We start from the raw sequence: 13844 nt of genomic DNA on the forward strand, positions 1-13844 counted from the left end.
TATGCAGGTAGGTAACCCTCGCACAGCCTATAGGGAAGAGGAGAAGCTGCACCTCCGGGCTAGGTGTACATGGAGACTATAACTAGAGACACACAACCCAGTTATTGGCGCACTGTCACCTTAAGTAATGAATTGAGGATAATAAATCCCGTTTTAATAAGTACATTTAAAATAAAGTACTGTAGTGACGATCGACGAACTGTACCCAGATTTTGCACGAAGTAGGTGCTAGTATATGCAAAAACATAATGTAGGAAATATACAACCTGCATAACCTACCCCACAAACTCTAATCGGCGTGAAAGCAACTCCTTGAGGGATAGATGGGGTTAAACTTCCTCTATTGATGCGAGGAGTCGCTCTCTCGTAGATCGAAAACACTATCCTAGTAAACTAGTTTGCAATGTAGACCAAATAATTTAGTGGGGGGGGGGGGTGGGGGGGAGGAGATCAATCCCCTTTATCAAGTAGCTAATGTATAGATAGATGCCTGTCAGTCTGGCTGCAAGGTATACTTGTACTGAAGTTGCTAGTACAGTCAAATAGTTAACTGCTGCATATGTCTTTACTGGAACATACCCACAATATAATGGTTTACTGTATGTGCAACCCAGAACCATAACAGTAGCAACGGTGCCACGCTGTACCCCTAGTAGTAAAACTACCCGGTCGCCTCGCACCTTATTTCCCAACACCGTGTTCAGAATAGATGTTAAGTCCCTTGGTCACTTATCCCAGTAGTGTCCCCAAAGAACCCACCCCTATAGAGAATGGAGGGGGTGGGGAGGGTATAGGGAAATATATCCTATTATTCTTAAGATTACACCTCCTATACTACATCCTATTTCTGAATTATGGAGTTATTTTCATTACTTGCATATTGGTTTTATACAGGCTTACTATCTAGAGTCTTGAACACGCTTTAAACTATTGCATATGTCACTGTTACAATACAGGCATACCTCGGTTTAAGGACACTCACTTTAAGTACACTCGTGAGCAAGTACATATCGCTCAATATGAAAACGGCAGCTCACGCATACGCCTGTCAGCATGTCCTGAACAGCAATACCGGCTCCCTACCTGTACCAAAGCTGTGCGCAAGCGGGGAGACTATAGAGCCTGTTACAAATGCGTTATTTACATCAGTTATGCACGTATATGACGATTGCAGTACAGTACGAGCATCAATAAGTGGAAAAAATGTAGTGCTTCACTTTAAGTACATTTTCGCTTTACGTACATGCTCTGGTCCCATTGCGTACATTAATGTGGGGTATGCCTGTACAGTCTTTAAGAAAAAGAGTAATCATTGTACACAGATAATAAACCTAGAGGCGTGAATTGTGTTTTCTTTTAGTTTCATTATTGGCCTCATTGAATAGCCGATTTCCTGTTCTCGTCAACAGCCTTTTCCTCTTCCTCTCTGTCTGTCTGTCCTTAATTGTAACCTGTTACCGCCCCCCCCCCCCCCTGTCTCATATCGGGGCCTTTACTGGAGAGCTACGCTGTTACTAGGTGTATGGTGCTATACCTGTTAGTTCACAGGAGCTTTGAGGTCTGTCTGCGGTGTTATGGAGATAGGACTGGCTTTAGGATGGTCTCAGAACTGGTGTCAGCGCCTCTAGTCCCATGGGTCCTGACTAGAATCAGGGGACTCCCTTTGGAACACACACATACCTCCTTTCTTCCACCCTCAAGAGATCCAGGCAGGTATACTTTATGTCAAAAGGGTATTCTTTATTGTATCCACTGCAGCTCATCACACAGCGACACAGTACAGCAGCAGATCACAGCTTCTGGGTGGTACAATGGTACAATGGGTGGTACAATGTCAACTTGTCAAATAGGTTTATACTTTTACATTATGCAGTGCCTCTTCTGTCAGTGAGATTAGTGCTCATATTTGAAGCTTTCTGTTGTTGCCTCTGGGCTTCAGGTCTTAATTAAGCTCTCTTTAATTTTTTTTTGTGGTATAGTATCATGCTGTATGGGGAAGTATGGGGACATGTTATTTCTGTATTTATTTATTTATTTATAAAATATTTTACCAGGAAGTAATACATTGAGAGTTACCTCTCGTTTTCAAGTATGTCCTGGGCACAGAGTTAAGACAAATAATACATGGTTACAAATACAGTTACATAAATGAACAGGGTATACATTATATACAAGACATTGCATGCACAGTTAAAGAAAATATATGTTATGGGAGAATGAAACAGTTACAGACCAGATTAAAATGTGAGACAGCCTTATATTTGAAAGAACTTAAACTGGTGGTGGATGTGAGAGTCTCTGGTAGGTTGTTCCAGTTGTGGGGTGCACGGTAAGAGGAGGAGGAACGGCCGGATACTTTGTTGAGCCTTGGGACCATGAACAGTCTTTTGGAGTCTGATCTCAGGTGATAAGTGCTGCGTGTGATAGGGGCGAGGAGCTTGTTCACGTAGCTGGGTAGCTTGCCCATAAAGAATTTAAAGGCAATACAGGAAAGGTGAACTTTGCGCTAGACTCTAGTGATGGCCAATCTAGTTCTTTGAGCATTTCGCAGTGATGTGTGTTGTAGTTGCATTGGAGAACAAAACTACAAATTGAATTGTAGAGGGTGTCAAGTTGGCTAAGGTGGGTTTGAGGTGCCGAGCCATATACTATGTCTCCATAGTCAATAATTGGCATTAGCATCTGCTGTGTGATATGCTTTCTGACCAGGAGACTTAGGGAGGATTTGTTCCTGTAAAGTACCCCTAGTTTGGCATAGGTCTTGGTTGTCAGGGTATCAATGTGCATTCCGAATGTTAAGTGGGAGTCAAACCATAAGCCCAGGTATTTAAAACTAGTGACAGGGGTTAGGGTGGTGTTAGTGTTGGTTCTAATATGGAGCTCAGTCGCTGGAAGCTTTAAGAATTTAGTCTTGGTCCCAAATACCATTGTTACAGTCTTGTCAGTGTTTAAAAACAGTTTGTTTTGGGAAATCCATTTTTCGAGTCTCAAAAAGTCAGACTGAAGTATGTGTTGAAGGTCAGAGAGGCTATGGCTGTGTGCATATAGGATTGTGTCTTCTGCATACATGTGTATTGAGGCTTCCTTTCAAGCTGTGGGAAGATCATTAATGAACACTGAGCAGAGTAGGGACCCGAGAACAGAGTCTTGCAGGACACCACAGGTGATATCCAGGGGGTTGGAGTTAGAGCCTGAGATGGACACATGTTGGGATCTTCCTGATAGGTAGGACTGAAACCAGTTTAAAGCATGCTTCCCTATTCCAGAGCTCTGGAGTTTGTTAAGCAGGATAGCATGATCAACTGTATCAAAAGCCTTTGCAAAATCTAGGAATACTGCACCAGTGAGTTGTCCCCGTTCCATTCCACACTGGATTTCATTGCAAACTTTTAGCAGGGTAGTTACGGTGGAGTGTTTGGGACGAAAGCCAGATTGGAATTGGCTAGGGAAATTTGTCTTTTTGTGTAGTAGTCGTTTAATTGGGAGTGGACACATTTTTCCATGACTTTGGATAGAATTGGGAGAAGTGAGATTGGTCTGTAGTTTGAGACAGTGTTTTTTTTCCCCCCTTTTGAAGATTGGGACAACTCTGGCAGTTTTCCAGGTCTTAGGGATATGGCCTGCAGACAGGATAGAGTTGACTATAGACGCAATTGGTTTGGCAATGGCTGGGGCACCAAGTCGTAGGAACCTAGATTGTAGCAAGTCAGGTCCGCATTGGCTGCTTAGTTTTAGTTTGAGGAGCGCTTGTGTAATCTCCTCTTCAGATACTGGGCCAAATTGAAAATTGTGGGCAGTGTTGGGAAGGGGTGGGGCTATGTGGGCACTCCCAGGATGAGATTCAGGTTGGTGGTTTGGGCTGCGTTTCGCTAATAAGTTAGTGGCACACCCCACAAAATAATCATTGAATGCATTTGTAATGTCAGTGGGGTTTGTCAGAGTAATATCCCCCTTAGTGATATTACTTGGTTGTTGATGGTTAGGAGGCTGGAATATATTGTTGATAACTTCCAGAAGTTAGCTGGGTTTGATGTATTTTGGTGGAGATTGTCAGAGTAATATTGTGCTTTTGCGTGCCTTGTTTGCCTTGTGCACATGTTCCGCAGGCATCTGTAGTGATTGAGATCCTTGGTAGTGCCAGTTACTTTGTAGCTTTTCCACAAGGTATCCCTGAGCTGGTAGAGTGCAATAAGGTCAGTTGTAACCCATGGAAGATGGGCCCCCCGTACCCTTATTTTGCATAGTGTTGCATGGGTATCGCAGAGTTTTAAGAACTCGGATTGGAAATAGTCGAGCGCAGAATCAGGGTCGGGAATTAAATCTATTATGTGCCATGGGCAGTTGGTAAGGTCATCCAGAAACTGTTGTGGGTTAAAGTTTTTAAATGTTCTAGTGAGGAGAACTTTAGGGCTTGAATGGGGCGTTTTAATTTTCCTTACACAGTACACTATTGCATGGTCACTGAAAATGTCCGGAAGGATGCCAGAGGATTAGATTCTGCTGGGGTTTGAGGAGAGAATCCAGTCTAGCAAGGAATGGTTATGCGATTTCAGGTTTGTCCGTGTGGGTTGGGAAATGAGTTGTAATAGTTTAAGTGACTTGAGTTGTATCTGGATTTTATGGTTTTTAGGGTCAAGCCAGTTAAATTTGAAATCCCCAAGAACTAGCAGCTCACTCTTCTCGTTCAGAGAGGAAATGGAGCCAAGAAACTGGGTGATATCAGCCAGGGATTGTAAAGGGGCTTTAGGGGGGCGGTAGATGCCAGCGAGCAAGATGGGCTTAGAAAAGGGGAGGCAGATTTTGCCAACTAGAATTTCAAAAGAGCGTGGGCTTGGGGGGCAATTTAACAGTGTAAATTGTAATGTGTCTGCAATATAAAATAACACCCCTCCTCCTCTCTTTGACCTATCTCTCCTAAAAATGGAGTATCCCTAAATGGCGATATTTGCATCAGGGGTTTTATGGGTTAGCCATTTTTCTGTAAGAACAATGGCTTTGGGTTTATGCATAAGGCACCATGCCCTTAGTTCGTCCAGTTTGGGCAGCAGGCTCCGAAAATTTATATGGGCGACAGATAGCCCTTTTTGGAATTTAAAGGTGGAATTCTCAGTGGCATGGGACAGATTTGAAAAGGGAGGACCTGGGTTTGGTTCAATATCAACTGCTAAAGAGAGTAATAGTATGAGCAGAAATTTGGGTAGTTGTTTGCAACTTGTAAATTTGTGGTGTTTGCCATTAGAGTGAGCAGTGGTTGGTGTGCTGGTTATTAGAGTTCTCCACCAACATTCCGTAGATAGTGAAAGGCTTTTGAGTAGTCCAGGGTGTATGGTGATGTTGGGTGTGGGCCAGGATGGAGGAGTTTGTAGTGTATAGAGGGAGTAACATCTCCATGAGGCCAGGAGAAAGAAAAAAGTTAAGATACATAGCCGGTTCATGATGCCAGAGGTAGGCAGTGCTGCATGGAGCTGTTGTGAGTGTGTGCAGACTAAACAGCAGGGGTGTGCCTGTTCCTTGTCAAATGTTTTGCTGCATTGCAATGCAATTCAGTTCTGGGTTTCAGTGGGCTGAGTTGGTGTGGGAGTTATTTTTGTGCAGTCAGTTTTGGGAGAGGCTGCAGTGAAATAAGTTGTAAAGGAGTGTGGGGTTAAAATATGCAGGTTAACACGCATGGGATCAAAGTGTGGTCATATAAGCTCACCGTTTGTTGACTTGAGTAAGAGTTTGCAGAAAGGATGCAGTCCCCAGTCACCTCTAGTCAAATTATAGTCTAACTATATTGTCACTTAAAATGATCACTATAGTTTAACTATATTGTCACTTAAAATGATCACTATAGTCTAACTATATTGTCACTTAAAATGATCACTTTAAATGCATCACTCTTAAGATGCCAATGCTTCCTTGCCAATTCAAGGGGAATATGTGTTTTATACATCTAAAGCAGTCACATGACCCTCCCCCGCCCCAATAAATCAGCTTGTTCCAGTTGGTCAATTAACAGCACAGAGTTAAGAGGGGGGAAAAAAAACACCTTTTGATATTCAAACATACCAAACTTATCACTGCTTAAGGCCACTGAGTAAATCTTTTAAACAGGACTTGCACATCATGAACATACCTGTGAAGAGAATGCAATTAGATCGAAGTCATATCTGCGGAGGTTGCATGAAGAAAGTAAATATATAACTATAGTCTAACTATATTGTCACTTAAAATGATCACTTTAAATGCATCACTCTTAAGATGCCAATGCTTCCTTGCCAAACGTTACATGATTTGCCACATCCTAAAATGACAGCATCCAACACAAACACATGTATGTTAATATAAACAATCGTTCTTTTAAAAGTGGAACCCTATGAAAAATTTTTGAAGAAACGTTCTGTGTGTGTTTTTTTTTTCGCTGTGAAATCTGTGTTATTTATGAAGGGGGGCATTTTTAATATTTAAAATTTTGTTTATTGGTTTTAATGAAAAAAAATAACACATTTGAATTTAGCGTTTATACACTTTGTTTTGTTTTCATACTTCCTTTGGCTTTTCATTTGCGTCCTTTCTGTGGCTAGGTTGCTAATTCAATAGGAAATGATGGTTTGTTTTACAGTTTTTATTGGTTTTACCTGGAAATTCAAGATTATCAGTCTGTGTGTTTTCAGTTAAAACCTAAAACCAGAATCCTTGTTTACTCGAATCTAAAACTTGCAAGCAAATATGTCTGGAGTGCTGCACCTTAAGAATGTTTAAAATCACTGCACAGAGATTGAGGGAGTAATAATAATAAAAATGATGCTCTTATTAAACACAGATTCTGAAATAACGGACTGTGTTTTTATTTTTGTAAATTATATATTTGATGTGGAATTATCTAGATCTCCTCCTCTCCAACCTCCTGTACTCCGTCTCCTCTGCATTATTCTTAATATTTCTGTGCAGGTAAGCTCAGCAGTTCCTATTCTACCATACCCAGGTTACTGTAACTGATGACACCAGTCATTTGTGTTATCTAAATAAACTTGCATGGTGGGACCTTGGAAGAAGGGATTATCTTCCTCAAGTACTGTATGTTTTCACTTTTTAGTGCTATCAACCACGCCTGGAACTACTATTCAGCTATTGGTATTACTAGAAGTGTTAAATCTCCAGCAGTGCGCGGCAGGTCTGTCTGATATAAAAGAGGTGAAGCGTAAGGCTGCGCTTATGGTGCGATCGCTGGAAAAATTGACTTGACTTGGCTTGGTCGTGATCGCTGGTCAAGTCATCACGTCGCTTCTACTATAAGCGCACGCAACGGTGGCAATACATTTGTTTTACTGCGCCGTCGCCGGCACTATAAGCGCAGCCTAAGGAAACATGCTTCTTCCTACAAATACTACAAGTGTGGTAACATTTATTTAGGCGGCTGATCCCTGAAGTCTGTAAGGTAAAAACTGAGACAAATGCATCTTGTTCTATTTACCTCACTCGTGTATCTTGTAATGTTTTTCAAATAGTTGGACAATGTTGTGTTTAAAACTGCAGCTATAGTATGTTGTAATAAAAATAAAATGCATATTACATAGCCACGAAAAAGTTAAATAAGGGTTCCTCTTCCGCCTCAGCACAAAATATGCAAGTGCCAGAAACTCGCTCATTCAGACGCTGTCTGGGTTTTCAAATGTGAAATGTACTGTGCATTTGTTCATAAGATTGGTATCTCTGTTGGTGAAACAGTCCTAGCTTTGCTCCACGTATTTAGTGAATTCAGAGTGACAAATTCACCCTTCTCCCCTCCCCTTCCCCCCCTTTTTTAAATCTTGATTTTTGCTGTAACATAATAATGTTACTACTTTGCAATAGCACTGCTGTTTTCAGTTAGTTTTCTAATTTTATGTGATCAGAAATGTATAATTTTACTAATGTGTGTTTTTCTTCATCTTTCTGTATCTTAGGATATATCTGCTTCATCCTGCCAAGAAATGCATAACTATAGTTGACATCTGATTCCGCTTCATTCCTTGCTGCAGAACAAAGAAGGCTTTTTTGACTGAAGGTACTTTATGCCATTTTGAAGATCTCGGCTCTTATCTGAAATGCTGAGAAGAAAAATCCGTCATTGTCAAGTTAATCGAGTCAACGTTTTTCTTTCGATTGCTCTCACGGTGGCAACACTTACGTTGGTGAAGAATCACCACAGCCGGAACTTGGAACTTGGAGATGATAACCCCGACATTCAAGTTAACTGCACCAAGGTTTTAAAAGGGGATATAGAGGAAATCCAGAATGCCAAACTAGAGTTGTTAACTGTCAAATACAAGAGACGGCAGCATCACCTCACAGAAAATGATTACATTAACATCACAAGAGATTGTGATGCCTTCACCAAAGACCGTAAATATATCCTCTATCCACTCAGCAAAGAGGAGAAGTTGTTCCCTATAGCATATTCCATAGTGGTTCACCATAGGGTTGACATGCTGGAGAGACTGTTGCGCTCTATATACATGCCTCAAAATTACTACTGCATTCATGTGGACAAAAAATCTTCGGAGTCTTTTTTGGCTGCAGTTAAGGGCATTGTGTCTTGTTTCGGAAATGTTTTCATTGCCAGTCAGTTGGAGAGCGTGGTTTATGCATCGTGGACTCGAGTGCAAGCTGACCTCAACTGCATGAAAGATCTCTACAATGTTAATGCACAATGGAAATACTTAATAAACCTATGCGGTATGGACTTCCCAATAAAAACCAATAGAGAAATGGTAGAGAAGTTAAAAGCATTGAAAGGGGAAAATAGCCTCGAAACTGAAAAGATGCCCACACACAAGGAGATAAGGTGGCGAAAACATTATGAGGTTGTGAACGGTGGTATTAGGAAAACGGAAGTTGACAAAAAGCCACCACCATTTCAAACCCAGATATTTTCTGGCAGTGCTTACTTTGTTGTTAGTAGGGGGTTTGTTGGCTACGTCTTAGGAAATGACAAAATTATATCTTTTCTGGAATGGTCTAAAGACACTTATAGCCCTGATGAGTTTTTATGGGCTACCATTCAAAGGATTTCAGAAGTACCGGGTTCTGTTCCAGCTAATGGCAAATATGATGTTTCGGACATGAATGCAGTTGCCAGATTTGTGAAATGGCAATACCTGGAAGGGGATGTATCCAAGGGAGCTCCTTATCCACCTTGCACTGGAACCCATGTCCGTTCCATTTGTGTATTTGGTTCAGGCGACCTGCAATTTATGTTACGGAAACACCACTTATTTGGTAACAAGTTTGACATTGACGTTGATCCTACTGCCATTCAGTGTCTGGAAGAACATTTAAGGCACAAAGCTTTGTATCCAGAAACACACGTGTGACATGTTCATACCTCTGGGGTGTTGTTGCACAGCATTGAGATCTCTGAAAATGATTTGAAATTTGAACTTGCACATTATTTGGTAGACCTGTCATGATGAAGATATCACAGAAGAATTGCTCATTTAAAAGGCAATTAACTATAATCTTATGTGGTGCGATTGGCCAAAAAAAACCATGACCTTGAATGGAGTTTGTTGGCCAATTGCTCGTTAAGATTACATTATATTACCCCCTTCGTGTCTAACATGGAGATATCTCTTTAGTTTGAATTAAAGCAGCAGAACATGGTGACACTCCTTTTTTTTCCTCCAATAAGATTGAAACTGGTGACCTTGCTTCCCGAAATACTTGACTTCATAGTGGGTGCCGGCATCTCTGTGCCGACGGCAGCTCTGACGGGGCTGTGTCGGGCTATCAGAATGGTGGTGTTTAAATGTCCCGCGGGCCAAAAGAAAGCCATGAAGTCATCCTGTGCGGCTTCTTATTGGCCCACATGACCAGGACATTTTAAACTTCACAGTGATACTGGTACTCCCTACGAGGGTAAGCATCTCGGGAAGCCATGGATCCCCAGAACTGAAATTAACACCGTTCAGCTCCAGAGACCCCCTGCTTCAATCCTATTACTCGGAAAAAAAACACGTGGTTGAAGTGTCAAGTTAATGGAAAATGTGTGTGCCCATTTTGTGCTTCCCTACACTGCTCTGATTGTCCCTTTTTTATCCTTTGGAATGAAGGATCGAGCAATTAGCAGGTGTAACATGTTCTACAATGGTGAGAGAAAAGAGTGGATAATTGCAAGGCTACCAGAAGAGTGATCTTTTCAGTCCGCTCTTTGAAAATGCGTCTTGTCACTCTTGATAAAGGATCTTTTCTCTGTTCTGGTTCAGTGTTTTTTTTAAAAAAAAAAATTTTTTGTCATGCACCCGTAATAATCCTAAAAAGGTATTCCTCTTGCATAACATCCAGGTTTGCAGCTGACCCTTCTCTCTTCCCCCCCCCCCCCATCTGATTGATTTTTGTTCACTCGTCATTTTGTCAGGAAGTTATTGAAATTGAAATTCTTGTCCATATAGTTTTCATACTGTATTTGGCATTCTTTGTCGAGCATACACACTGTCTCCTGGTTTTCATCCAACTTTTTTTTTTTTTTTTTTTAAGAATAAAATACATTTTTGAATAGTAAAAATGATGAGGACGCAACCGGTGGATTACACTTATTTTTAGCAGCGCACACTCCTTTTTTTTTTTTTTTTTTTTTTTTTTTCTCTTGTTTAAAACATTTGGATGTTGCACATAATGTGGTGTTTTGTTTTTTTTCTAATTTCTGACAAAGTGCTAAAATTCTACAATTTAACACTGGACATGTGCACACAGCAAAGACACTTTGTGACAGATCCATATTTCGATATGTACTGTAGTTTGGTGAGGCAGTAACATGCTTTTTCTCATAACCAAATTTATGGAAAATAGATTGTCGCGCCATCTCATTATAAATGCTCCATTTTTGTAGGTTGTTTTTTTTTGTACAAATCAAAAGTGTATTGTAACGTATTTTTTTTTTTTTTTTACAGAATAATGTGTGTAAGATGAAGCAGGACAGGGGACTATTTATTATTATTATTATTTTTTTATAGTGGGCAATCAACTTTATAAAAATAAAAAAAGCTTCTGTTCTGATCACTATAAAACAGGGTTGGGGGAAAATCTGCATAACATGAACAATGGCAGAGCTGTTGTTGTCATTGTTGTATGAAGGGCCTGAATACAGTTGACATACAGTAACGGGTGTGTGGGGGGGTGGAGTCCTGTTCATTGCAAGTGACAGCAATAAGCTTCTGTTACCTTTAAATTATATTTAAAATGTCATGCAACATTTCCTATTCATTTTGATACCAAATTGAAGTGTAATGAACTTTTTATTAGAGAGATTTTAATAGGCATGGTTAATTTGTTCAGAGATCATGTCATGGTTACGGGTGCACAGCTTTATTTCGGGGGCATTCTGTAACCTGTTAAGTGCCTGTACTATGGTTGTGTGAAGAGCAGGGGCCTTTATTTTTGTACATAATGAAATCAAACGTCTTTATTTTTTTCCTGAAATATTTCTGGGACAAATTAATTTGGGAATGTGATGATCTGGGTTGTGCCCAGATAGCAGTGCAATGTCAATATTGAAATTGTTGCTACTGATTTGGATAATTAAAGATGAACTGTATAAATTACAATGTTTCATTGCATTATTTCTCTGCCCCCCCCCCCCCGATCCCCCAAATCAGCCACAGCCTATTTAAATATCTAGCTTGCAAATAATATTTGGACAATAAGCATTCATTGTTAGTGATGCTGTTGATCAGTGTATGTGGTATAAAACAATGGGAATTGGCACAAGCCTAAATTTATTTTCCAGGCAGGAAGTGTGGGTAAAATATTACTACTGACAGAGTCTTTACTGGTTTCCTGTGCAGCTTAGATCTGTCACACGCTTCAAGTACCAATGTCCATCTTGCACAGTTTAACCCTGTGCGTGCCTCAAGACATACACTAAATTGTCCATGCCTCTGCATGATATAGTGCCGGGGTGCGCAAACTTTTGGTGCTGCGCCCGCCTGCCTGTTCTCACCCTGTGCTCTCGTGAGTTCTCCCCCCCTTATCTTTGTGCCAGCGTCAAATGACGCAGCTGAGTCACATCGCATGACCCCGCGGCATATGACGCTGTGTTGCCAGAAGCTGGTTGAATCAAGGTAAGTGAGTTACAGAGGCCTGATGCGGTCCCCCGGCATTTAATTTAAATGCCTTATGGAAGCGTGTGGTTTTTTTTTTTGTTTGTTTTACTAGTGTACAAAACAGGATTTTCTTTATCTCCTAGTTTCTGAGGTTACTGTGGCAATACCTAGACTGCAATGAGCTTCATTTTAAGATCCCAGACATTTAAAGCAGCAATACAACTTTCCAACTTTGTGTGTGTGTGTGTGTGTATACTATATGTATGTGTATATGTAGCCCCCTTTCCCTGTGCCTAAGGGAAGTATGCGTGCTGCTGTACCTGTTGCTCACAGGAGGCCTCTGACTCTAGGAGCCTGGGGTGAGCTCTTTCTCCTTGCGTGCAGTGCCTCCACCTATGAGGGATCCCAGCTTGGTGGGATAACCCCTCACAGGAACCAATACACAGTAAAGAATATATCACACAATGTATTTAAGGTTTACTGTATACATATACGAACACATACACTAACGGTAAGAACAGTACCCATAGTTTACACCCAATGACCCAACACGTGGTGGTTCCCCCAAAGTACTGAGGGTGCTATGACACCAATACTCCTGTGTCCTGTCCCAGCAATTCCCACCCAAGTGAGAGGTAGCGCTACCCGCTGTGGATGTAGGTGCAAGTTGGGTACTCCAATACCCAGGTGCTGCTTGGCGTAGTGAGTTGGAGCAGGTCCCACGCAGCTGGGCCTCCAACACAAATCCCTCTCTCCTAAAGCCTCCTGATCCTCCTCGCAGTGTGAGCTCCAGCCGTAAGGTTTCACACAATGTCTCTAGATCCTGTGACCTGGTCCCAGGCTGCAGAGCACCGCATGGCCGTCCAGTCACCGGTGCAGAAATAACAATAAGGATGAGTCGCTATCTGGGACCTTCTCTACAACACTTCTCTCTTATGGCTCAGGGCCTAACTGGAGCCTAGGTGCAAGATCTAGTCCTAGGCCAGGAAGCACTGCTCCCTGGACACTACCATCTTCTTAGCCTGCGAGTCACTGGACAGAGGAGGCATTCTGCGCGTGTGGGATATCCTGTTCCTCCCAGTGCTCGCATCCCACTGGCTGGTGTAGTCCCATGTGGTGCGGTCCCTCCCGCTAGGGATTCTGAGACTTGTAGTCCCGCGGTTGTGTCTGCAGAGCCGTCCTAAGATGGCATCGCACTCCTCACACAGCGCATGCATGCCTTGCCGCATGCGCGATTAACAAAATGGCCTCCCCCACACTCCGTTCGCGTGGAACTCTGGCCAACTACTTGACAGCTTCCCCGCACCGGACACAGGGTAGGGGTCTTGGCTACATATATAAAGCATGTGACCATGTATAATTCTACATTACATACCCAAGTTAGCAATTGTTTGGTGCTCCTCTTATAATCCTGATTAAGCCATTCTGTTAGTCACTAGTCAGTGTAACTCAGTAGCTACAATGTATCCTTATATTACTACAGTAAGGTAACATCTACTGTTACAGTTTACAGCTCCAACTGCAGGGAAATTTGGCAACAAATTATCACAAACAGGTACGTGTTGCAAAGCTCTTGCACTGCTCGGGAGGTGGTCTAAACCTGCTATAGAAATCAAAGGATGCTTTAAAACTCATTAAAAATGGCATGGAGTTGAATAAAAATGTAGGCTCGTGCATGGAGGTAACGGGCATGGAGGTTTAATTTGACAGCTCCTTCCTGCCCAGCCATATAACAAGTTATACACCATTAATATTCTGCAAACCACTTAAAATTAAGCA

At 41.7% G+C, this 13844-nt stretch overlaps 1 protein-coding gene across 3 annotated transcripts in view; it reads left to right on the forward strand.

Annotated features, from left to right (window-relative positions):
• Window positions 1-11567, forward strand: part of GCNT1 (glucosaminyl (N-acetyl) transferase 1) — a 34752-nt gene extending 23185 nt beyond the window's left edge. For all 3 annotated transcript variants that reach the window (XM_075598571.1, XM_075598579.1, XM_075598563.1), the window contains one exon: window positions 7929-11567. In XM_075598571.1, coding sequence (XP_075454686.1) covers window positions 8070-9338 — 1269 coding nt within the window. In that variant the 5' untranslated portion in view covers window positions 7929-8069 and the 3' untranslated portion in view covers window positions 9339-11567. The remainder of the gene's footprint in view (window positions 1-7928) is intronic.
• The last annotated feature ends 2277 nt before the right edge of the window (window positions 11568-13844 follow it).

This window comes from Ascaphus truei, chromosome 1 (assembly GCF_040206685.1).
Source record: "Ascaphus truei isolate aAscTru1 chromosome 1, aAscTru1.hap1, whole genome shotgun sequence".
Lineage (NCBI taxonomy): Eukaryota > Metazoa > Chordata > Amphibia > Anura > Ascaphidae > Ascaphus > Ascaphus truei.